The sequence below is a fragment of the Oncorhynchus mykiss genome, chromosome 2, assembly GCF_013265735.2.
Source record: "Oncorhynchus mykiss isolate Arlee chromosome 2, USDA_OmykA_1.1, whole genome shotgun sequence".
Classification (NCBI taxonomy): domain Eukaryota; kingdom Metazoa; phylum Chordata; class Actinopteri; order Salmoniformes; family Salmonidae; genus Oncorhynchus; species Oncorhynchus mykiss.
This window is the reverse complement of record NC_048566.1, coordinates 99,720,055-99,744,515: the sequence shown is the minus strand read 5'-3', so window position 1 is coordinate 99,744,515 and position 24,461 is coordinate 99,720,055. Positions and strand designations below refer to the sequence as shown.

General features: G+C 44.9%; 2 protein-coding genes across 4 annotated transcripts in view; both read left to right on the top strand.

The window, feature by feature from the left end:
- The window catches only part of LOC110502573 (transcription factor 12-like), a 28,660-nt gene extending 10,375 nt beyond the window's left edge, over positions 1-18,285 (top strand). Inside the window, exons 2-9 of the mRNA XM_036960791.1 lie at positions 715-960; positions 5,463-5,648; positions 7,546-7,707; positions 8,131-8,328; positions 9,173-9,429; positions 11,142-11,377; positions 15,210-15,369; positions 16,597-18,285. Of these exons, the coding sequence (XP_036816686.1) occupies positions 715-960; positions 5,463-5,648; positions 7,546-7,707; positions 8,131-8,328; positions 9,173-9,429; positions 11,142-11,377; positions 15,210-15,358 (1,434 nt within the window). The 3' untranslated portion in view covers positions 15,359-15,369; positions 16,597-18,285. The remainder of the gene's footprint in view (positions 1-714; positions 961-5,462; positions 5,649-7,545; positions 7,708-8,130; positions 8,329-9,172; positions 9,430-11,141; positions 11,378-15,209; positions 15,370-16,596) is intronic.
- Positions 18,286-19,188: 903 nt separating this feature from the next.
- The window catches only part of LOC110502568 (cingulin-like protein 1), a 28,109-nt gene continuing 22,836 nt past the window's right edge, over positions 19,189-24,461 (top strand). For 2 of the 3 annotated variants that reach the window (XR_005039255.1, XM_036960789.1), the window contains exons 1-2: positions 19,190-19,349; positions 22,531-24,345. Coding sequence is in view for 2 of the 3 variants with exons in the window: in XM_036960789.1 (XP_036816684.1) it covers positions 22,642-24,345 (1,704 nt within the window). In the remaining variant the exon portion in view is untranslated. Of the gene's footprint in view, positions 19,350-22,530; positions 24,346-24,461 lie in introns of all 3 variants that reach the window. The other variant, XM_036960790.1, reaches the window with a different exon arrangement.

The following is a 24,461-nucleotide window of genomic DNA, read 5'->3' as shown; positions in this document are numbered from 1 at the left end:
ACTGTATATATTCACATATAGGCTATACTGTATATATTCACATATAGGCTATACTGTATATATTCACATATAGGCTATACTGTATATACTGTATTCACATATAGGCTATTCTGTATATATTCACATATAGGCTATACTGTATATATTCACATATAGGCTATACTGTATATATTCACATATAGGCTATACTGTATATATTCACATATAGGCTATACTGTATATATTCACATATAGGCTATACTGTATATATTCACATATAGGCTATACTGTATATACTGTATTCACATATAGGCTATTCTGTATATGTCCACAAGTATTCATATAGACTAGACTGTATATATTCACATACTGTATATGGGCAGCAGGTAGCCTAGTGGTTAGAGCGTTGGGACTAGTAACTGAAAAGTTGCTAGATCGAATCCCTGAGCTGACAAGGTAAAAAAATCTGTCGTTCTGCCCCTGAACAAGGCAGTTTAACCCACTGTTCCCTCGTAGGCCGTCATTGAAAATAAGAATTTGTTCCTAACTGACTTGCCAGGTTAAATAAATGTGTGTTTATATACATACTTTTGGTCTCTGGTTTCTACTATGCCACTGACATCTCTTCCAGTGACTAGGAAGAGTAACTTTATGAAGTCATTGTTTCAGTGTTATAGACGTTTAGTTCCTCACAATCTTTCATTTAGCTGTTTCCCCCCCCTTTGTTCTTCTCAGGTCTATACTCAATCTCCAAATCATGACGACCTCCTCAACCCTGACTCATCCTCACACCCCTCCTCCAAAGCTCCAGGCAACGTGTTCACGGGAACCTTTTTCAGTGAGCGACAGGGGAACAACAGTTCACCTGACACGTGGAACTCCAATGGAATGAACCAGCCTGGCTTTGGAGGCATGGTGGGAGGGGCCTCAGCTCACCAATCAGGAAGCTACAACAACATGCAACCAGCACATAATCACCTGGTAAAGAACTGACTGTACATGACTTCACTCACACAAAGAGTTTTAAATAAATAATGTTCTATTTATAGTTTTATTGTGATGGGCTCACACAGATGTAGATACTAACCCAGCACATGTACAGTACCAGTCAAAAGGGTTGCAGCACTCCATCACTCTCCTTCTTGGTCAAATAGCCCTTACTCAGCCTGGAGGTGTGTTGGGTCATTGCCCTTTTGAAAAACAATGATAGTCCCACTAAGCGCAAACCAGATGGGATGGTGTATCGCTACAGAATGCTGTGGTAGCCATGCTGGTTAAGTGTGCCTTGAGTTCTAAATAATTTCACAGAAAGTGTCATCAGCAAAGCACCCACACACCATCAAACCTCCTCCTCCATGCTTCACAGTGGGAACCACACATGCAGAGATCATCCGTTCAACTACTCTGTGTTTCACAAAGACACGGAGGTTGGAACCAAAAATCTCAAATTTGGACTCATCACACCAAAGGACAGATTTCCACCGGTCTAATGTCCATTGCTCGTGTATCTTGGCCCAAGCAAGTCTCTTCTTATTATTGGTGTCCTTTAGTAGTGGTTTCTTTGCAGTAATTCCACCATGAAGGCCTGATTCATGCAGTCTCCTCTGAACAGTTAATGTTGAGATGTGTCTGTTACTTAAACTCTGTGAAGCATTTATTTGGGCTGTAATTTCTGAGGCTGGTAACTCTATTCTTTGCTGTTCTTGCTATAATATGGCCGCCTCGCTTCGCGTTCCAAGGAAACTATGCAGTATTTTGTTTTTTTTACATGTTATTTCTTACATTGGTACCCCAGGTAATCTTAGATTTCATTACATACAGTCGGGAGGAACTACTGAATATAAGAGCAACGTCAACTCACCATCATTGCGACCAGGAATGTGACTTTCCCGAAGCGGATCCTGTGTTTTGCCCTCCACCCAGGACAATGGATCGGATCCCAGCCGGCGACCCTAAACAACGACGCCATAAAAGGGGCAGACAAAGCGGTCTTCTGGTCAGGCTCCAGAGACAAGCACATCGCGCACCACTCACTAGTACACTACTCGCCAATGTCCAGTCTCTTGACAACAAGGTTGATGAAATCCGAGCAAGGGTAGCATTCCAGAGAGACATCAGAGACTGTACCGTTCTTTGCTTCACAGAAACATGGCTCACTGGAGAGACGCTATCGGAGTCGGTGTAGCCAGCTGGTTTCTTCACGCATCACGCCGACAGAAACAAGCATCTTTCTGATAAGAAGAGGGGCGGAGGGGTATGCCTTATAATTAACGAGACGTGGTGTGATCATAACAACATCCAGGAACTCAAGTCCTTCTGTTCACCTGACTTAGAATTCCTCACAATCAAATGTCGACCGCATTATCTACCAATGGAATTCTCTTCGATTACAATCACAGCCGTATATATTCCCCCCCAAGCAGACACATCGATGGCCCTGAACAAACTTTATTTGACTCTTTGCAAACTGGAATCCATACATCCTGAGGCTGCATTCATTGTAGCTGGGGATTTTAACAAGGCTAATCTGAAAACAAGACTCCATAAATTCTATCAGCATATCGATTGCGCAACCAGGGCTGGTAAAACCCTGGATCATTGTTATTCTAACTTCTGCGACGCATATAAGGCCCTCCCCCGGCCTCCTTTCGGAAAAGCTGACCACGACTCCATTTTGTTGATCCCTGCCTACAGACAGAAACTAAAACAAGAAGCTACTACACTTAGGTCTGTTCAACGCTGGTCCGACCAATCTGATTCCACGCTTCAAGACTGCTTCGATCACGTGGATTGGGATATGTTCCGCATTGCGTCCAACAACAACATTGACGAATACGCTGATTCGGTGAGCGAGTTCATTAGAAAGTGCATCGGCGATGTCGTACCCACAGAAACCGTGGAATGATGGCAGCATTCGCGAGAAACTGAAAGCGCAAACCACTGCTTTTAACCAGGGCAAGGTGACCCGAAAAATGACCAAATACAAACAGTGTAGCTATTCCCTCCGCAAGGCAATCAAACAAGCTAAGTGTCAGTATAGAGACAAAGTAGAGTTGTAATTCAACGGCTCAGACACAAGAGGTATGTGGCAGGGTCTAACAGTCAATCACGGATTACAAAAAGAAAACCAGCCCCATCGCGGACCAGGATGTCTTGCTCCCAGACAGACTAAATAACTTCTTTGCTCGCTTTGAGGACAATACAGTGCCACTGACACGGCCCGCTACCAAAACCTGCGGACTCTCCTTCACTGCAGCCGACGTGAGTAAAACATTTAAACGTGTTAACCCTCGCAAGGCTGCATTCCCAGACGGCATCCCCAGCCGCGCCCTCAGAGCATGCGCAGACCAGCTGGCTGGTGTGTTTACGGACATATTCAATCAATCCCTATCCCAGTCTGTTGTTCCCACATGCTTCAAGAGGGCCACCATTGTTCCTGTTTCCAAGAAAGCTAAGGTAACTGAGCTAAACGACTACTGCCCCGTAGCACTCACTTCCGTCATCATGAAGTGCTTTGAGAGACTAGTCAAGGATCATATCACCTCCACCCTACCTGACACCCTAGACCCACCCCAATTTGCTTACCGCCTCAATAGGTCCACAGACGACGCAATCGCAACCACACTGCACACTGCCCTAACCCATCTGGACAAGAGGAATACCTATGTGAGAATGCTGTTCATCGACTACAGCTCAGCATTTAAAAAACATAGTACCCTCCAAACTCGTCATCAAGCTCGAGACCCAGGGTCTCGACCCTGCCCTGAGCAACTGGGTACTGGTCTTCCTGACAAGCCACCACCAGGTGGTGAGGGTAGGTAACAACATCTCCACCCCGCTGATCCTCAACACTGGGGCCCCACAAGGGTGCATTCTGAGCCTTCTCCTGTACTACCTGTTCACCCACGACTGAGTGGCTATGCACGCCTCCAACTCAATCATCAAGTTTCGGACGACACTACAGTGGTAGGCTTGATTACCAACGATGACGAGACGGCCTACAGGGAGGAGGTGAGGGCCCTAGAAGTGTGGTGTCAGGAAAGTAACCTCACACTCAACGTCAACAAAACTAAGGAGATGATTGTGGACTTCAGGAAACAGCAGAGGGAGCACGCCCCTATCCACATCGACGGGACAGTAGTGGAGAGGGTAGTAAGTTTTAAGTTCCTCGGCGTACACATCACGGACAAACTGAATTGGTCCACCCACAAGAAGGCGCAGCAGCGCCTCTTCAACCTCAGGAGGCTGAAGAAATTAGGCTTGTCACCAAAAGCACTCACAAACTTCTACAGATGCACAATCGAGAGCATCCTGTCGGGCTGTATCACCGCCTGGTACTGCAACTGCTCCGCCCACAACCGTAAGGCTCTCCATTGGGTAGTGAGGTCTGCACAACGCATCACCGGGGGCAAACTACCTGCCCTCCAGGACACCTACACCACCCGATGTCACAGGAAGGCCATAAAGATCATCAAGGACAACAGCCACCCGAGCCACTGCCTGTTTACCCCGCTATCATCCAGAAGGCGAGGTCAGTACAGGTGCATCAAAGCAGGGACCGAGAGACTGAAAAACAGCTTCTATCCCAAGGCCATCAGACTGTTAAACAGCCACCACTAACATTGAGTGGCTGCTGTCAACATACTGACTCAACTCCAGCTCACTTTAAATAATGGAAATTGATGGAAATTGATGGAAAAAAGGTATCACTAGCCACCTTAAACAATGCCACTTTCATGTTTACATACCCTACATTACTCATCTCATATGTATATACTGTACTCAATAACATCTACTGCATCTTGCCTATGCCGTTCTGTACCATCACTGATTCATATATCTTTATGTACATATTCTTTATCCCTTTATGTGTGTATAAGGTAGTAGTTGTGGAATTGTTAGCTAGATTACTCGTTGGTTATTACTGCATTGTCGGAACTAGAAGCACAAGCATTTCGCTACACTCGCATTAACAATCTGCTAACCATGTGTATGTGACAAATAAAATTTGATTTGATTTGACTTGGTATTTTACCAAATAGGACTATCTTCTGTATACCAGCTCTACCTTGTCACAACACAACTGATTGTCTCAAACGCATTAAGAAGGAAAGAAATTGCACAAATTAACAAGGCACACCTGTTAATTTAAATGCATTCCAGGTGACTACCTCATGAAGCTGGCTGAGAGAATGCCAATAGTGTGCAAAGCTGTCATCAAGGCAAAGGATGACTTCTTTGAAGAATTTCAAACATAAAATATATTTTGATTTGTTTAACACTTTTTTTGGTTACTACATGATTCCATATGTGTTATTTCATAGTTTTGATATCTTCACTATTATTCTACAATGTAGAAAATAGTAAAAAAAAAGAAAAACCCTTGAATGAGTAGGCGTGTCCAAATTTTTGACTGGTACTGTATATACTGATGCACTCTGGTCCGCTGCCAAATCATGTGTATGTTGTTTATTGTTTCGCAGGACTATTCTCCCCATTCAGTCTCACCTGTAGAGGTGAACAGGGGTCTTCCTCCTATGTCTACCTTCCACCGTAACAACCCTGCTGCATCTCACACCCAGTCAGCCAACAGCTCAGAGAACACCACAGGAAACCACTCTACAGGAAGGTCACAGACTGGAGCAGCCCTGGGGAAAGCACTAGCTTCTGTAAGTACTGGAACCTACCTGTCGTGTCTACCTGTCCTGTCTACCTGTCCTATCATACTCTGTTCCTCTAATATTCTATGGCTTTTCCTGAGAATTTGGATTGGATTTGGAATGTCAGTTTACTTCCTGAATGGACTGAATTGAAATGGAATTGACCCCAATCCTGTAGCCAGCCAGAGAACAATATCCTCTATCCACGATGACTACTAGGGAAATGACCCGTAGTATACGGTTCCTAGTATAACAAGTGACTGTGTCACATTATTAACGTAGCCCTGGGTCGTGCTCGTGCTGCCGGTGTGTTAATTGGATGCTGTCTGACCAGTAACCAGGATTGACGAGTCAGCTCGGTTTACGAGCCTCGCTGCAAAGCCCGAGGCAGAGGTTGTAAAACCACACAGAGAAATTACAGGTTGTGCTTTTAAAATGATGCATGGAGTTGCTCCTCACAGTCCTCTAACCACGTCTTTACCCCACCTCTTCACCCCACCTCTTCCCCCCACCTCTTCCCCCCACATCTTCCCCCCACATCTTTACCCCACCTCTTCACCCCCCACCTCTTCACCACACCTTTTTACCCCACCTCTTCACCCCACCTCTTTACCCCACCTCTTCCCCCCACCTCTTCCCCCCACATCTTCCCCCCACCTCTTTACCCCACCTCTTCACCACCCCCCACCTCTTCCCCCCACCTCTTTACCCCACCTCTTTACCCCACCTCTTCACCCCACCTCTTCCCCCCACCTCTTCCCCCCACATCTTCCCCCCACATCTTTACCCCACCTCTTCACCCCCCACCTCTTCACCACACCTTTTTACACCACCTCTTCACCCCACCTCTTTACCCCACCTCTTCCCCCCACCTCTTCCCCCCACATCTTCCCCCCACCTCTTTACCCCACCTCTTCACCCCCCCACCTCTTCCCCCCACCTCTTTACCCCACCTCTTTACCCCACCTCTTCACCCCACCTCTTTACCCCACCTCTTCCCCCCGCATATTCCCCCCACCTCTTTACCCCACCTCTTCACCCCCCCACCTCTTCCCCCCACCTCTTTACCCCACCTCTTCACCCCACCTCTTTACCCCACCTCTTCACCCCCCCACCTCTTCCCCCCACCTCTTTACCCCACCTCTTCCCCCCACCTCTTCCCCCCACCTCTTCCCCCCACCTCTTCACCCCACCTCTTCACCCCACCTCTTCCCCCCACCTCTTCCCTACACTTCTTCCCCCCACCTCTTTACCCCACCTCTTCCCCCCACCTCTTCCCCCCACTTCTTCCGCCCCACCTCTTTACCCCACCTCTTCACCCCCCCACCTCTTCACCCCACCTCTTCCCCCCACCTCTTCCTCCCACCTCTTCCCCCACATCTTCCCCCCACCTCTTCCTCCCACCTCTTCCCCCCACCTCTTCCTCCCACCGCTTCCCCCACATCTTCACCCTCCACCTCTTTACCCCTCCTCCTCTTTCTCCCCCCTTCTCTTTCTCCCTCCTCCTCTACCCCTTCTCCTCTACCCCTCCTCACCTACCTCTCCTAATCTACCACTCCACTACCCCTCCTCCTTTTCTCCCTCCTCCTCTACCCCTCCTCCTCTACCCCTCCTCCTCTTTCTCCCTCCTCCTCTACCCTTCCACCTCTACCCCTCCTCCTCTTTCTCCCTCCTCCTCTACCCCTACTCTTCTTTCTCCCTCCTCTCTACCCCTCCTCCTCTTTCTCCCTCCTCCTCTACCTCTCCTAATCTACCCCTCCTCCTCTACCCCTCCTCCTCTACCTCTCCTAATCTACCCCTCCTCCTCTACCCCTCTACCTCCCCGTCATACTCATCCTCTGCCCCTCACCTTCTCTTCCTTCTTTACCCTCTCTTCTCCTCTCTCTGTCTGTCTGTCTGTCTTCAGATTTATTCTCCTGACCACACCAGTAGCAGTGAAAACTCCTCCACACCAGACAGGTCTCCATCTCCATCTCCACACACAGGCTCTGGCCCCCCAGCTTACCCGTGGCACACGTCTGCTCAGACCTCTGTCTCCCCCAGTTACCAGTGCTCTCCTATATCTCTGGTAAGGACATGAAGCTCTGTGACACTCACTTGACATACAAGACAACCTGCACGGTAGCTCGAGTTTCAATTTGACTTGATGTAACTACAACTACAACTAAACAATTATTTTCTGGGTTATAGTTGCCTAGTTAAATAAAGGTTAAATAAAAAACAATTCAAAAATGTATAACCAACCTTAAATCAATGCAATCTTTTATATTCTCTCATGACAATAACACACCGTCTCTCTCTTTCTCTCTCTCTCGCTCCACTACTCTTTCTCTCTCTCTCTCTCTCTCTCTCTCTCTCTCTCTCTCTCTTTCTCTCTCGCTCCACTACACTCTCTCTCTCTCTCTCTCTCTCTCTCTCTCTCTCTCTCTCTCTCTCTCTCTCTCTTTATCTCTCTCTCTATCTCCCTGCCCCACCCCCCTCCTCACTCTAGTCTCAGTTGGAGGATCGTCTAGATAGACTGGATGATGTGATCTATGTTCTGCATAACCATACGGTGGGACCCATCCCCAGCCTGCCCTCTGACATCCACAGCCTGTTGAACCAGGCCAACCATGGACACATCCACAACACCCCACTACCAGGGACACACCATAGACACAGACCCACCACGGCACATGGCACAGCCATGGTGAGACACAGTCCTTACTCTGTGAAAATCTTTCAGGTTGTGTCTGTTTTGTGCATAAAACAACATTATATTTAGAGGACAGAGTGATGGAAATTGGTCTACATTATATTTAGAGGACAGAGTGATGGAAGTAGCTCTACATTATATTTAGAGGACAGAGTGATGGAAATTGGTCTACATTATATTTAGAGGACAGAGTGATGGAAATTGGTCTACATTATATTTAGAGGACAGAGTGATGGAAATTGGTCTACGTTACATTTTAGAGGATATAGAACTGTCTAATCCCTAGTAGGGCTATTACATTCATTCAGGTTTCCAGGGATATGTGTGTCCATTACAATGAATGATTCCTGAACAGAATTAGGGGCTATGTTTAGGAGAGCTATGGGGATTAACATCCTCTGTGATTAAATTCATTCCGTGAGATAAACAGGGATCTGTTCAGGGATACAGAATTTGGTGACCTATTTGTCATTATGGGGGCGGCAGGGTAGCCTAGTGGTTAGAGTGGATGGGCGGCAGGGTAGCCCAGTGGTTAGAGCGTTGGACTAGTAACCTGGAAGGTTGCAAGTTCGAATCCCCTGATCTGACAAAGTGCAAATCTGTCGTTCTGCCCCCTGAACAAGACAGTTAACCCACTGTTCCTAGGCTGTCATTGAAAATTATAATTTGTTCTTAACTGACTTGCCTAGTTAAATAAAAGTTAAAATTAGAAAATTTATGCCGCATCAAGAAATGTGGTTAAAGTGTAATTTATTTATTAATAGTTGATTCTGTAAATGAAATACTGAACTTGTACATCATCTTTATGTAACCCTCTTAACGTGTGTGTGTATTGCAGGTAGACACTGTCAATCTGAACAACAACTCCCACCCTGCACTGCAGAGACGTTCACAGAATCAAAATGGCCACTCCTTCCCGGCAGGACTAGGTGGCTTGGAGCTGAAGTTGGAGGGTCTGGAGAGAGATGAGCAGTATGAGCTACATCACAGCCATCACAACCAGGGTCACAGACACAGACACAGCTCTGACAGCCACAGCCAGCGCTCCGATGAGGAGAGCGAGTCCCACAAGACACAAGGAGACAGCATGACCAGGTGAAGACAGCAACATCAGCTATATGCTCTCTCTCTCTCTCTCTCTCTCTGCCTCTAGACTGGTCCCAGATCAGCTATATGCTCTCTCTCTCTCTCTCTGCCTCTAGACTGGTCACAGATCAGCTATATGCACTCTCTCTCTGCCTCTAGACTGCTCCCAGATCAGCTATCTGTGCTCTCTTTCTGCCTCTAGACTAGTCTCAGATCAGCTATATGATCTCTCTCTCTCTCTCTCTCTCTCTCTCTCTCTCTCTCTCTCTCTCTCTCTCTCTCTAAATCTAACTCTAGCCTGGTCCCAGATCAGCTTTCTCTCCAGTTCTGTTTGTGCTGTTTTTTTTAACACATACGCTACCAGTCAACAGTTTGGACACACCTACTTATTGAAGGGTTTTTCTTTATTTTTTAAACTATTTTATACACTGTAGAATAATAGTGAAGACATCAAAACTATGAAATAACACATATGGAATCATGCAGTAACCAAAACAGTGTTAAACAAATCAAAATAGATTTTATATTTAAGATTCTTCAAAGTTGCCACCCTTTGCCTTGATGACAGCTTTGCGCAAGCTAGGCATTCTCTCAACCAGCTTCATGAGGTAGTCACCTGGAATGTATTTCAATCAACAGGTGTGTCTTGTTAATTTGTGGAATTGTTTTGTCACATGAACTGAAATCAGGCAAACTATTTGAATTCTACGTACCCTATAATCTATTCATCCTCAGTCATCTCAGGTTTTCATTAGACGCATCATTTTACAGTTTCTTTTTTTGTGTAACAATTGAAAAGACATTGGCAACTTTGTAGGCTATTAGTCAATTAGACAATTATTATTATCATTATCATTATTATCATTATTATCATTATCATTATTATCATTATTATCATTATTATCATTATCATTATTATCATTATTATCATTATTATCATTATTATCATCATCGTTATTATCATTATTATCATTATCATTATTATTGGCATTATCGTTATCATCATTATCATCATCATTATTCTCATTATCGTTGTCATTGTCATTGTCGTTATTGTCATTATCGTTGTCTTTATCATTACCGTTGTTATTATCATCATTATTATTATCATTATCATTATCATTATTATCATTATCGTTATCGTGATCATTATCGTTATTTACTATTATTATTATTATTATTATTATCAGGCAACTTAATTCTGGAGTTTTCAGTGGTCACTCTTGATTCTGTGTTTAGCAGGGACCTTCTGTGTATAAAGTGATGTGGAAGAGCAAAACAAAACCAAAAACATCTAACAACAGCTGTTCTACGAGTGTTCTGATACAGTCGCTAAATAACCAATGATTTCAAGTGCAACTTTAGTAACAATGGTTTTGGGAAACAGCTCGGCTACTAAAGATACATCGTCAGATGGTTCTAACGATGACCTTAATGCTGCGAAGGCTCTGGGAAACTAGGCCCTAGAGCAGAGTAGTCCCTCTCTACACAGCAGGGGTTGGTAATGACGTCCTTTCAGCCATTTAAGCCCGCTGGCTGTGTAGATGCCTATCTGTCTGTTGCGTTGATAAAAAGCTGGTAATGGCTCAAAGATTCAACTAGATTTGTATCTGGATATCAGATTGAGAGATTCGACTTTAAAAAAAATACATACAAATGCCAACCAGAGGGCGCCACGTACCAATCCTGAAACCTCTTGCTTTCTCTCTCCCGTTTTACAGCAGCATCCATGAAGATGAGGACAACCTGAGCCCGGAGCAGAAGGCTGAGCGGGAACGAGAGCGGCGGATGGCCAACAACGCCCGCGAGCGCCTGAGGGTCCGTGACATCAACGAAGCTTTCAAGGAGCTGGGTCACGTGACCCAGCTGCACCTGAAGAGCGAGAAGCCGCAGACCAAGCTGCTGGTTCTTCACCAGGCCGTGGCTGTAATACTTAGTCTAGAACAACAAGTCAGAGGTCAGTACTCCTGCCATCCCGAACATCCCCTGCCATCCCAAACAGATTATGGCTATTTCTCAATTAATCTTTCCTCGATTCCTCACATCCTCTCTCCTCGCCTCCTTTTCAAAAACACATTGGGGGAGAAGGTCTGAGGGATGACCTCGTACCTTATCTTCTAATACGATCGAAAAGGAGATTAGGAAAACACAGAAAGACACATATATCTGTTATCTCAATGACTAACCTATATATATATACATATATATATATACAAATTCTTATTTACAATGACGACCTAGCGGGGAACAGTGGGTTAAACTGTCTTGTTCAGGGGCAGATTTTTACTTTGTCAGCTAGAGGATTCAATCAAGCCATCTTGCGGTTACTGGCCTAACACTCTAACCAAACACTCTAACCACTAGGCTACCTATATATATAACTCTAACCACTAGGCTACCTATATATATATATAGGTAGCCTAGTGGTTAGAGTGTTTGGTTAGAGTGTTAGGCCAGTAACCGCAAGATGGCTTGATCGAATCCTCTAGCTGACAAAGTAAAAATCTGTTGTTCTGCCCCCTGAACAAGACAGTTTAACCCACTGTTCCCCGCTAGGTCGTCATTGTAAATAAGAATTTGTTCTTAACTTACTTGCTTAGTTAAAAATATATATATAACGTGCCCCTTGACTTTTTCCACATTTTATTACGTTACAGCCTTATTCTAAAATTGATTAAATAGTTTCCTCCCTCTCATGAATCTACACACAATACCCCATAATAGCAAAGCAAAAACAGGTTTTTAGAATTTTTTGCAAATTTATAAAAAATAAAAAACAGAAATATCACATTTATATAAGTATTCAGACCCTTTACTCTCTACTTTGTTGAAGCACCTTTGACAGCGATTAAAGCCTCGAGTCTTCTTGGGTATGACACTACAAGCTTGTCACACCTGTATTTGGTGAGTTTCTCCCATTCTTCTCGGCAGATCCTCTCAAGCTCTGTCAGGTTGGATGGGGAGCATTGCTGCATAGCTATTTTCAGGTCTCTCCAGAGATGTTAGATCGGGTTCAAGTCCGGGCTCTGGCTCGGCCACTCAAGGACATTCATAGACTTGTCCCGAAGCCACTCATGTGTTGTCTTGGCTGTGTGTTTAGGGTCAATGTCCAATTGGAATTTGCTCCGTTCATCTTTCCCTCGATCCTGACTAGTCTCCCCGTCCCTGGCAGTGAAAAACATCCCACAGCATGATGCTGCCACCACCATGCTTCACCGTAGGGATGGTGCCAGGTTTCCTCCAGACGTGACACTTGGCATTCAGGCCAAAGAGTTCAATCTTGGTTTCATCAGACCAGATAATCTTGTTTTTCACGGATTGAGAATCCTTTAGGTGCCTTTTGGCAAACTCCAAACGGGCTGTGATGTGCATTTTACTGAGGAGTGGCTTCGTTTGGTCACTCTACCAATAAGGCCTGATTGGTGGAGTGCTGCAGAGATGGTTATCCTTCTGGAAGGTTCTCTTATCTCTGCAGAGGAACTCTGGAGCTCTGTCAGAGTAACCATCCGGTTCTTGGTCACCTCCCTGACCAAGGCCCTTCTCCCCTGATTGCTCAGGTTGGCCAGGTGGCCAGCTCTAGGAAGAGTCTTGGTGGTTCCAAACTTCTTCCATTTAAGAATGATGGAGGTTCTTGGAGACCTTCAATGCTGTAGAAATGTTTTGGTACCCTTCCCCAGATCTGTCCCTCGCCACAATCCTGTCTCTGAGCTCTAGAGACAATTCCAACGACCTCATGGCTTAGTTTTTGCTCTGACATGCACTGTCAACTGTGGGACCTTATATAGACAGGTGTGTGCCTTTTCCAAATCATATCCAATCAATTGAATTTACCACAGGTGGACTCCAATGAAGTTGTAGAAATATCTCAAGGATGGTCAATGGTAATAGGATGCACCTGAGCTCAATTTAATGTCTCATAGCGAAGGTTCTGAATACTTATGTAAATGTAGGTATTTCTGTTTTTTATTTGTCACTTTGGGGTATTGTGTGTAGCTTGATGTGGACATTTTTTTGTATTTAATCCATTTTTAGAATAAAGCAGTAACGTAACAAAGGTGAAAAAATGTAAAGGGGTCTGAATACTTTCTGATTGCCCTGTATATAAAGTCTGAATGAATAAGTACTTCAGTGGAACATGAAGCTACGTATCCTCCTCTCTTTCTACGGGATGGCGTGGGCATGACCTCTTCCCTCTCTCCTCCATTAAGGTCAGAGAAGGAGAAAGAGAGAGAGAGATGGTGGTGTGTGAGACAGACAGAGAGAAGGGTGGGTGTTTGAGAGAGATAGAGAGAGAGTTGGGGAGAAAGCATGAAAGAGAGAGAGAAAGTTAGAGAGGCAAAGACAAGGAGGAATGCCAGAGAGAGAACGAGACATTAAAGGAGAGAGAGAGAGAGAGAGAGAGAGAGAACGAGAGATTAAATGAGAGAAAGAGAGAGAGACATTAAATGAGAGAAAGAGAGAGAGAGCGAGACATTAAAGGAGAGAAAGAGAGAGAGAACGAGAGATTAAATGAGAGAGAGAACGAGACATTAAAGGAGAGAAAGAGAGAGAGAACGTGACATTAAAGGAGAGAAAGAGAGAGAGAACGAGAGGTTAAAGGAGAGAAAGAGAGAGAGAACGAGACATTAAAGGAGAGAAAGAGAGAGAGAACAAGACATTAAAGGAGTGAAAGAGAGAGAGAATGAGAGATTAAAGGAGAGAAAGAGAGAGAGAGAGAACGAGACATTAAAGGAGAGAAAGAGAGAGAGAACAAGAGATTAAATGAGCGAAAGAGAGAGAGAGCGAGACATTAAATGAGAGAAAGAGAGAGAGAACGAGATATTTAAGGAGAGAAAGAGAGAGAGAACGAGCCATTAAATGAGAAAGAGAGAGAGAGAGAGAGACATTAAAGGAGAGAAAGAGAGAGAGAATGAGACATTAAAGGAGAGAAAGAGAGGGAGAACGAGAGATTAAATGAGAGAGAGAACGAGAGATTAAGTGAGAAAGAGAGAGAGAGAGACATTAAAGGAGAGAAAGAGAGAGAGAACGAGAGATTAACTGAGAGAGAGAACGAAACATTAAAGGAGAGAAAGAGAGAGAGAACGAGTGTTAATATGTGAACGTGACAGAATCCACAAGTATTAAAATACACACCAGAGATATTAGAGAGTCATACCACGTCTGATCCTGGTTCCCTGTCTGGTCTATGGAACAGTCATACCACGTCTGATCCTGGTTCCCTGTCTGGTCTATGGAACAGTCATACCACGTCTGATCCTGGTTCCCTGTCTGGTCTATGGGACAGTCATACCACGTCTGATCCTGGTTCCCTGTCTGGTCTATGGGACAGTCATACCACGTCTGATCCTGGTTCCCTGTCTGGTCTATGGGACAGTCATACCACGTCTGATCCTGGTTCCCTGTCTGGTCTATGGGACAATAGCAACGTTGTCCTAGTTTTTTACCTTTATTTAACTAGGCAAGTCAGTTAAGAACTAATTGTTATTTTCAATGACGGTCTAGGAACAGTGGGTTAACTGGTCTAGGAACAGTGGGTTAACTGGTCTAGGAACAGTGGGTTAACTGGTCTAGGAACAGTGGGTTAACTGCCTTGTTCAGGGGCAGAACGACAGATTTTTTCCCTTGTCAGCTGCGGGATCAGCTCTTGCAACCTTTTGGTTACTAGTCCAACACTCTAACCACTAGGCTACCTGCCACCTATGGGATATTCCTAATGTTGATGTCCTGGTTCATTGTCTGGTCTATGGGGCAGTCCTAACGTTAATGTCCGTGTGATCTGCTACCTCTAGAGCGTAACCTGAACCCCAAGGCAGCCTGTCTGAGGAGGAGGGAGCAGGAGAAGATGTCAGCTGGGTTAACAGATGCCCAGGGCCTGCAGCAACACCAGGCATCACTACATCCTGGACTAGATGCATCTAACCCCATGGGACATCTATAAACATTTGACAGGTATGGGAATGGGCACCTGACTTTGTATAAAAGTGGGGGTGCACAATCTGGGGCATTTTAGATTTTAGATTATACTTTTTTTAACCATTTTCCAGCAATTCTATATTGTTTCTCAACAAGGAGAATCCATGTTTACTTGACAGACACAACATTTTTTCTCAGGGTTTTGCTACAATAAATAGCATTAAAAGATGGTTTTTAAACTAGATTACTAATCTTCCCTAAAAGTCCCACCCACAGTGAATGATTGACAGGTCTGAAACCCTACCAATTCTGTGACTTACAAACATTCCTCCCCCTCCCCTGAGAATCCCACCCACAGTGATTGATTGACAGGTCTGAAACCCTACCAACCCTGTGGCTCACAAACATTCCTCCCCCTCCCCTGACAATCCCACCCACAGTGATTGATTGACAGGTCTGAAACCCAACCAACTCTGTGACTTACAAATATTGAGGGCAGCAGGGGCAGCAGGGTAGCCTAGTGGTTAGAGCGTTGGACTAGTAACCAGAAGGTTGCAAGTTCAAATCCCCGAGCTGACAAGGTACAAATCTGTCATTCTGCCCCTGAACAGGCAGTTAACCCACTGTTTCTAGGCCGTTATTGAAAATAAGAATTTGTTCTTAACTGACTTAAGTAACCTAAAAAAACAAAGTGTAAAAATAAATACAAATTCCAGATTTTAGATTCTTCAAAGTAACCACCCTTTGCCTTGATGACAGCTTGGCTGGTACTGTACCTCTACAAGCATTTCGTTACACCCACAATAACTAAATAACTAAATATGTGTATGTGACCAATGCAATTTGATTTGATAAATTGCTGCTCTGAAACCAGAAAGAATAAGATCAAGCTCTGGTAATCTGGGTCTTTGCCTATTTATTTTAATGGTTTCGGCTAGAGACATGCGATTTTCTGCGCTGTAATGGACAAGCATGGTAATTATTATATATTTTATAAAATGGTCAGATATATCTATTTTTAATACAGACTATAAAAAATGTTTTAAAAAATTGACAAATGACCTAATGGATTATAATAATTTTCTGGTACCAAAAAAAAGACATGCAAAAACACAAGTTTGCCACCCCCTTATTTTAATAGTGAGGGTGCACCTGCTCTGTTTTCTCCATGGCTCAGGCATCTCAGGCATCTTCTTTGGTAGCATGTGTTGATCTGCTGTCGATCCAAGTTAAATAATCTATTCTTTCTTTCTACATATGAAGTGTGGAGGAGGATCATCCTGAGACGGTTAAAGACCATCCAAGACCATCCAATGACATCCAAGACCATCCAAGACCATCCAAGGCCACCCAAGACCATCCCAGGACATCCAATGCCATCCAAGACCATCCAAGACCACCCAAGACCATCCAGGCACATCCAAGACCATCCAAGACCATCCAAGACCATCCAAGACCATCCAAGGCCATCCAAGACCATCCAAGACCATCCAAGACCATCCAAGACCATCCAAGGCCATCCAAGACCATCCAAGACCATCCAAGGACATTCAATTGTTTCTCTGTAAAGTAAGCTACGAGACTGTAAAGTAAGTAAGCTAAGCTATGAGACCAAGAGACAGAAAAAGTGTTACAGCAGCTCAATAGTCACGATAGGGACATTTCCTGAAGCTCCTGTTGGAATTTGACCTGTGCCTAAACGTATAACTTGTTACTGACAAATGCATTTTAACCAGCAAGTGTTTTGTATGTTTTTTCTATTCGTTGTACAGTGAAGAAGAAAAAAGGTAACTCTTTTTTTTGGGGGTAATAATAATTCAATGTTTAATTAATATTTTTATTATATTCTCCTATGTCAGTATTCGACCTCTTAGGGTGGTACAAGTTTAGCTGTACACTCGTGTGCGCGCTTGGCCAAGTCAGATTTTTTTTGTGCTTTTTGTTTAGGCTACAATTGGAATAATACTTAATTGTTCAGAGTTTTTATTCATAATATTGATTACTTTTTAATAGCTTTTTATTGTTTATATTTTCTACAATTACTAATAAGTAAATATCTGAATTACAGATCTTTAATTTTAAACTAAGTATGTGTTTCTTCAGAAGACAGTGTAAATATTTATCTTTAATTAAGCAATCCCTGATTTTCTGTATATTGGGGAGATTTCCAGCTTCCTTAGTCCGATTGCCCACTCTCTCTTTGGGCTACCGGACTCTGGGTTGCCCACTCTCTCTTTGGGCCTTTGGGTTACCAGGTGCCGGTGGTACTTTTCAGCCTGGTACCCACCTTCCTTAGTCCGATTGCCCACTCTCTCTTTGGGCTTCCGGACTCTGGACTCTGGACTCTGGACTCTGGACTCTGTATATGGGGAGAGCTCCAGAATGGGGAATGTCTTTGTAAAAAACCTTCCAGTTATTTACAGTTATGTTGTATGTCATCTTCAGTAAATGTTAACCATTATATTAATAGTAATGTGTACAGAAGTTCTGCTCATATAATGAAATAAATGTTTGTTTTTTAGATATCAGAAGTATTTCTTATTTATCCCTTTCAACAGTATCAGACAAGACATATAGTATGTATTATTCGAGGTGTTAATGATGATGATGAAGATGAGGAGGATGAACACCTGCGCAATTTGCTGAATATTTTTTTTATTTTTTTTATTTTTTATTAACAAATATCAACAAACATGCAAAAACAAGCGTACATACAAACTATTAACATCGCCAGGAATCCTAAACAAACAAACCACATTCATTATTAATACAACAAGTTTGAATTGCCTTTCTGTTTTTCATTTTAGTTAAAGTAGTGCCCTATTGTTTAAATTATTTTATAAAATGGGGGAAAAAAAAGTTCGGTTTTTGATTTAGACCATTTGCATTTGTGAATAGGAAAAGTACCTAATATATATTACCTATACCTATACCTATATATATATAGTACCTAATATAATATTAAATATACTACATCTTTATCAATGTCAGAATTTCTGAAATAAATGATTATATCAAAACCTTTTAATTGTGCCACCTGCAATTGGTTGAATAGCTGGACAGATCCGCTGGAGGGAACGCCTAGGGATACTTTCAAAATAGAGACTGTGTGGAATGGGGAGGGAGAATCCGGACTTCCCATGCAGTAACTCCCACAAGAGACTGTGTGGAATGGGGAGGGGGAATCCGGACTTCCCAGACAGTAACTCCCACAAGAGACTGTGTGGAGTGGGGAGGGGGAATCCGGACTTCCCATGCAGTAACTCCCACAAGAGACTGTGTGGAATGGGGAGGGGGAATCCGGACTTCCCAGACAGTAACTCCCACAAGAGACTGTGTGGAGTGGGGAGGGGGAATCCGGACTTCCCATGCAGTAACTCCCACAAGAGACTGTGTGGAGTGGGGAGGGGGAATCCGGACTTCCCATGCAGTAACTCCCACAAGAGACTGTGTGGAATGGGGAGGGAGAATCCGGACTTCCCATACAGTAACTCCCACAAGAGACTGTGTGGAATGGGGAGGGAGAATCCGGACTTCCCATACAGTAACTCCCACAAGAGACTGTGTGGAATGGGGAGGGAGAATCCGGACTTCCCATGCAGTAACTCCCACAAGAGACTGTGTGGAATGGGGAGGGAGAATCCGGACTTCCCATACAGTAACTCCCACAAGAGACTGTGTGGAATGGGGAGGGAGAATCCGGACTTCCCATGCAGTAACTCCCACAAGAGACTGTGTGGAATGGGGAGGGGGAATCCGGACTTCCCATGCAGTAACTCCCACAAGAGACTGTGTGGAGTTGGGAGGGAGAATCCGGACTTCCCATGCAGTAACTCCCACAAGAGACTGTGTGGAGTGGGGAGGGGGAATCCGGACTTCCCATACAGTAACTCCCACAAGAGACTGTGTGGAATGGGGAGGGGGAATCCGGACTTCCCATACAGTAACTCCCACAAGAGACTGTCACTTCAGCCAGCGCGTGTTGCACTACTAACAGAAGAACTGCGCCAATTTAGGTAAGTCCATCAAACGGGTTTGCTCACAGGAACACGTTTCTGAACTGTCTAGCTAGCTGTTACTTGAACCAATTGAACAGTTAAGTGCTTTATGATGTGATTCTGGTTTTTGGCATTGCCTGGTTGGCTATCTTATCGTTCAAGAACATCGATTGATCCGCTAGTAAAGGTGGCGTTTCATTATCCGCTGGTAAAATTGCATAGAGGAATACTCATGCATCTATCCTTTGTCTTTAATTACAATCGTACACATAGAGTCAGATAAAGTGCTTATGAAGGAGAGAGTATTTTGTTATTGGTCCTATTTATTTTCATTTAAAGAAGTGTACACCTATTTTATACTGTAACAAGTAGAGTTTTTTTTATCGCTTTGGTGCCATTTTCAGAAGCACGTAGTACATTTTCATAGCTCTTTTGTGCAAAACTCAAAATAGATGATCACAAAGGAAGTTGTTTTAAAAACCAAGCACTTTTCCATCAAATGTTATCAGTGTTTTATCTAGAAATACTGTACATGCTTCACATTGCAATACATGTTCATATTAAGCACTCGCCTTTCATACATATTCATATAAAGTACTCGCCTTTCACAATGCAAAGCTCACGTTACTTTTGCTATGATCCTCTTCTCTTTTGTTATTTAGAGACATTTTACTATGACCTAATCCGAGTGCTCTTAATTGATGATCACTTAAACGTTTGGTAAACCTACTCGTGGGTAATACCGTAATTTACGTTGCAGACACTTTTATTCAAAGTGACAACAGTCCACACATTTTGGTATGCGACCCCAGTGAGAATCGAACACACAACTGCTTGTGCCATGTTCTTAGGAACTGAGCCACACAAGACCAACTACAATACTAGAATATAATGCCGGTCAAAGATGGATGATTGCCATCCCAATGAATGTACCACAGTACTTCAGGTCATGGAGGAGACATGCAATGATTTCAATTGAGACCTATGTCAGGCTTGGATTCGCCATGCCAAAAAAAAAAAAGGTGTATTCCTCAGTTGCATGAACAATGAGTATATTTACAGGGATGTGGATGAGAACCTGTGGCCAAATGCTCCAGACAGGCTTGACGCAAACGAGTGCCTGCTAAACATTTAGGTTTCTTTAATTTCTTTAATTTAAATGCATTGTGAAATATGTCTTCAATGATCATACCTTTTTGAATATTTCATGTTCAGTCAATTTTAAGGGTAGTGCAAGTGTATTGCCTAATGTGTAATATACTGTAATTACAGTATAACCCTAACCCTAACCCTAACCCTACATTCAAAGGGCAAATTGTAAAAAAATCTACCTTAAAAGTTTTTGCTGATAGTTAAAATAACTAAAGAGAGGATATCATTTTGTTTTTGTGATTTAAACCAATGTACTCATTATATTTCACAGTAAACGTTTATTTTTAAGGCCTTGATTGCGTGGTGAAAGGTTTTTGAATGTAAGACTGGCTGCGTTACACGTCTTACCAGTTTGGAGTTTAGAAAATGGGCCGCATACAGTATGTGAAAACACTACCAAAGAGTTTAAACTACTGGAATACGGTAACAGTTTTACTTGCTGTAAAACACTACCAAAGAGTTTAAACTACTGGAATACGGTAACAGTTTTACTTGCTGTAAAACACTACCAAAGAGTTTAAACTACTGGAATACGGTAACAGTTTTACTTGCTGTAAAACACTACCAAAGAGATGGAACTACTGGAATACGGTAACAAAGTTACTTGCTGTAAAACACTACCAAAGAGATGGAGCTACTGGAATACGGTAACAAAGTTACTTGCTGTAAAACACAACCAAAGAGATGGAACTACTGGAATACGGTAACAAAGTTACTTGCTGTAAAACACTACCAAAGAGATGGAACTACTGGAATACGGTAACAAAGTTACTTGCTGTAAAACACTACCAAAGAGATGGAGCTACTGGAATACGGTAACAGTTACCTGCTGTATATTTCAATGCTGAGCTTTTACATGTTGATTATTTCAACAACAATACACATTGTTCTAAAACAAACAAATGTGTGTCTTTGTTTCCGTCCACAACTGATTTTCCCTCAAGTGCCATCTCATCACATCATCAACTGTAGATGAAAACTGTGTATATGATGACAACCTGGTTGGAATGACCACGGACAGTGGCAGTCGTCATGCAGCACTTTGTGTCCTGTAAACAATAGTTACACTGTTCGCACACACTGAATAAACTGTTTTCTATTTCAATGTGCTGTTGATGGTGGTGTCGCTCTCTCTGTCTGTCTGTGGCTTGCTGCAGCTGTTGGAGTTGTGATGTCATTGTTGCTAGTTGGGCCGCATGACTTCTTCTCTGTTTTGTAAACAGTCGCCTGATTACATAGAAAGTGATGTATTTTTCCATGGGGTAAACTGTTGTAAAGACAGGGGGTGGTTATTGGAGCCTAAGAGGAGACGAACCAACAAATGTTTTATTGATTTAACTAGGCAAGTTAGTTAAGAACAAATTCTTATTTTCAATGACGGCCTAGGAACAGTGGGTTAACTGCCAGTTCAGGGGCAGAACGACAGATCTTATCAGCTCAGGGATTTGAAGTTGTAACCTTCCGGTTACTAGTCCAACGCTCTAACCACTAGGCTACCCTGCCGCCCCTCCACTCTAACCACTAGGCTACCCTGCCGCCCCTCCACTCTAACCACTAGGCTACCCTGCCTCCCCTCCACTCTAACCACTAGGCTACCCTGCCGCCCCTCCACTCTAACCACTAGGCTACCCTGCCGCCCCTCCACTCTAACCACTAGGCTACCCTGCCGCCCCTCCACTCTAACCACTAGGCTACCCTGCCGCCCCTCCACTCTAACCACTAGGCTACCCTGCCGCCCCTCCACTCTAACCACTAGACTACCCTGCCGCCCCTCCACTCTAACCACTAGGCTCTACCCTGCCGCCCCTCCACTCTAACCACTAGACTACCCTGCCGCCCCTCCACTCTAACCACTAGACTACCCTGCCGCCCCTCCACTCTAACCACTAGACTACCCTGCCGCCCCTCCACTCTAACCACTAGGCTACCCTGCCGCCCCTCCACTCTAACCACTAGGCTACCCTGCCGCCCCTCCACTCTAACCACTAGACAACCCTGCCGCCCCATATCATCCGACCAAAGTGTTTTTTATTTGCTTCTTTTACAGCTGTGAATCTCTTCAGTTCTGAGGGAAAGTCCGCTTGTTCATTCAGGACTGGTGTGAACCCAGCCTACACACAACGTTGTCTCAACGTTGTCTCTACGTTGACTCCCATAAATGGAGTCTCACAGAAACGGAGCGAGTGGCTCGTCTCCAGACTTCAGTAGAATACAACAGGGCTACAACATGCAGCAGCCTGGACCTGGTCCCAGAGGCGGTCCTCGTCCTCAGGGCGACAGCAGCAGCACGTTCGGGGTGAGGATACAAGTCCAGGGGATTGAGGGTCATCCTTACGTTGTATTGAACAACGGGGATAGTAGAGCAGCTCTGCCGTCTGGTGGCCTGGAGAGCTACAGTAGAAACTGGGACCACCAGGAAGAGTCTGTCAACGCCCACAGCCAGTCTGATTACACCTCCATGGTGAATGATAGGCAATCTCCACTAGGAAGTCCCTATATGGAGCGATCTCCGTTAGGAAGTCCCTATATGGAGCGATCTCCGTTAGGAAGTCCCTATATGGAACGATCTCCAGTAGGAAGTCCCTATATGGAACGATCTCCGTTAGGAAGTCCCTATATGGAACGATCTCCAGTAGGAAGTCCCTATATGGAACGATCTCTGTTAGGAAGTCCGAATATGGAGCACAGTATTCCCAACCATGCTCGTGGAGGTTCTCTGACTGAGGTTAGGGAGGGTAGGGAATCACAGAGGATGCTGGCGTCCACCGTGTCCATGTTCGACTTCCAGGACTCACACTTACAGCAGTTACAGAGGACCATGCCGACATCTAATATCGGGTTGAACTTCCAGAGACACCCAGAGCTGCTGAAACCCTACAACCCAGACTGGAACAGCCTCAGCCCCCGCCTCTCCTCCAGCCGAAGACTCTCTGTTCCCCCCACTCAGACAACCTCTGTACCTAGGCCGGGACATCTCACCAGAGGTCTCCAGAGTGGAGCAGGAGCCGCCCTGACCCAGGGAGCAGGGTCTAGACCCGGACCAGCCAGGATCCCTCTGCCTGCTGAGGGTATAGAGAGAGCTCCCACCAAGACCCAAGGCCCGGGCCCTGCCCCTGTCCCAGCTAACGCCCAGACCCAAGGCCCGGGCCCTGCCCCTGTCCCAGCTCCCACCCAGACCCAAGGCCTGGGCCCTGTCCCAGCTCCCACCCAGATCCAAGGCCTGGGCCCTGTCCCAGCTCCCGCCCAGATCCAAGGGCCGGGCCCTGCCCCTGTCCCAGCTCCCACCCAGACCCAAGGACTGGGCCCTGTCCCAGCTCCCACCCAGACCCAAGGTCCGGGCCCTGTCTCAGCCCCAGGTCCCCACCACCATTCTTTTACCACCTTACTAAGTCCCCCAAGCGAGGTTACCAACGTCCCCAGGAGGTCCCCAAACGCAGTGGACACAGAACCCATCCCCTCCATAGGTAGCCTTATCAACCAGTTCGACAGCCCCCAGCAGATGGGCCGAGCTGGGCCTAGGAGAGGGAGGATAGCCCCAGAGGACCGAAGGAGGTCACGCAGCGTGGACAGCAGGCGACAGTGTCACTCATACCCATTGGACCCCTCCAGCCCTGCCTCGGCCGTCAGAGGGACCAGGGGAGAGACTCCAGGGGGAGTCACCAGCGCTCCCGGGTCACCTAAGGGGAGAGGGGCCAACGGACCCTCCACTCTGGTGTTTAATAAGCTCCAGTGGGAGAAGGAGGAGGGGCCTACAGTTGTGTCACCTAAAGCGGGGAAGGTACGGTACAGAGTGGAGAAGACCTCCCTGAGCAGATCCAGATCTCTCAACCACACAGAGGAGGAGTCAAAGAGAGAAACTCAGGTAAATTGGTTTTAATAGTGGATATATAGTTTATTTATTTTGATTTAACCTTTATTTAACCAGGAAGGGCTCATTTGAGATTTGAAATCTCTTTTTCAAGAGCGTCCTGGCCAAGA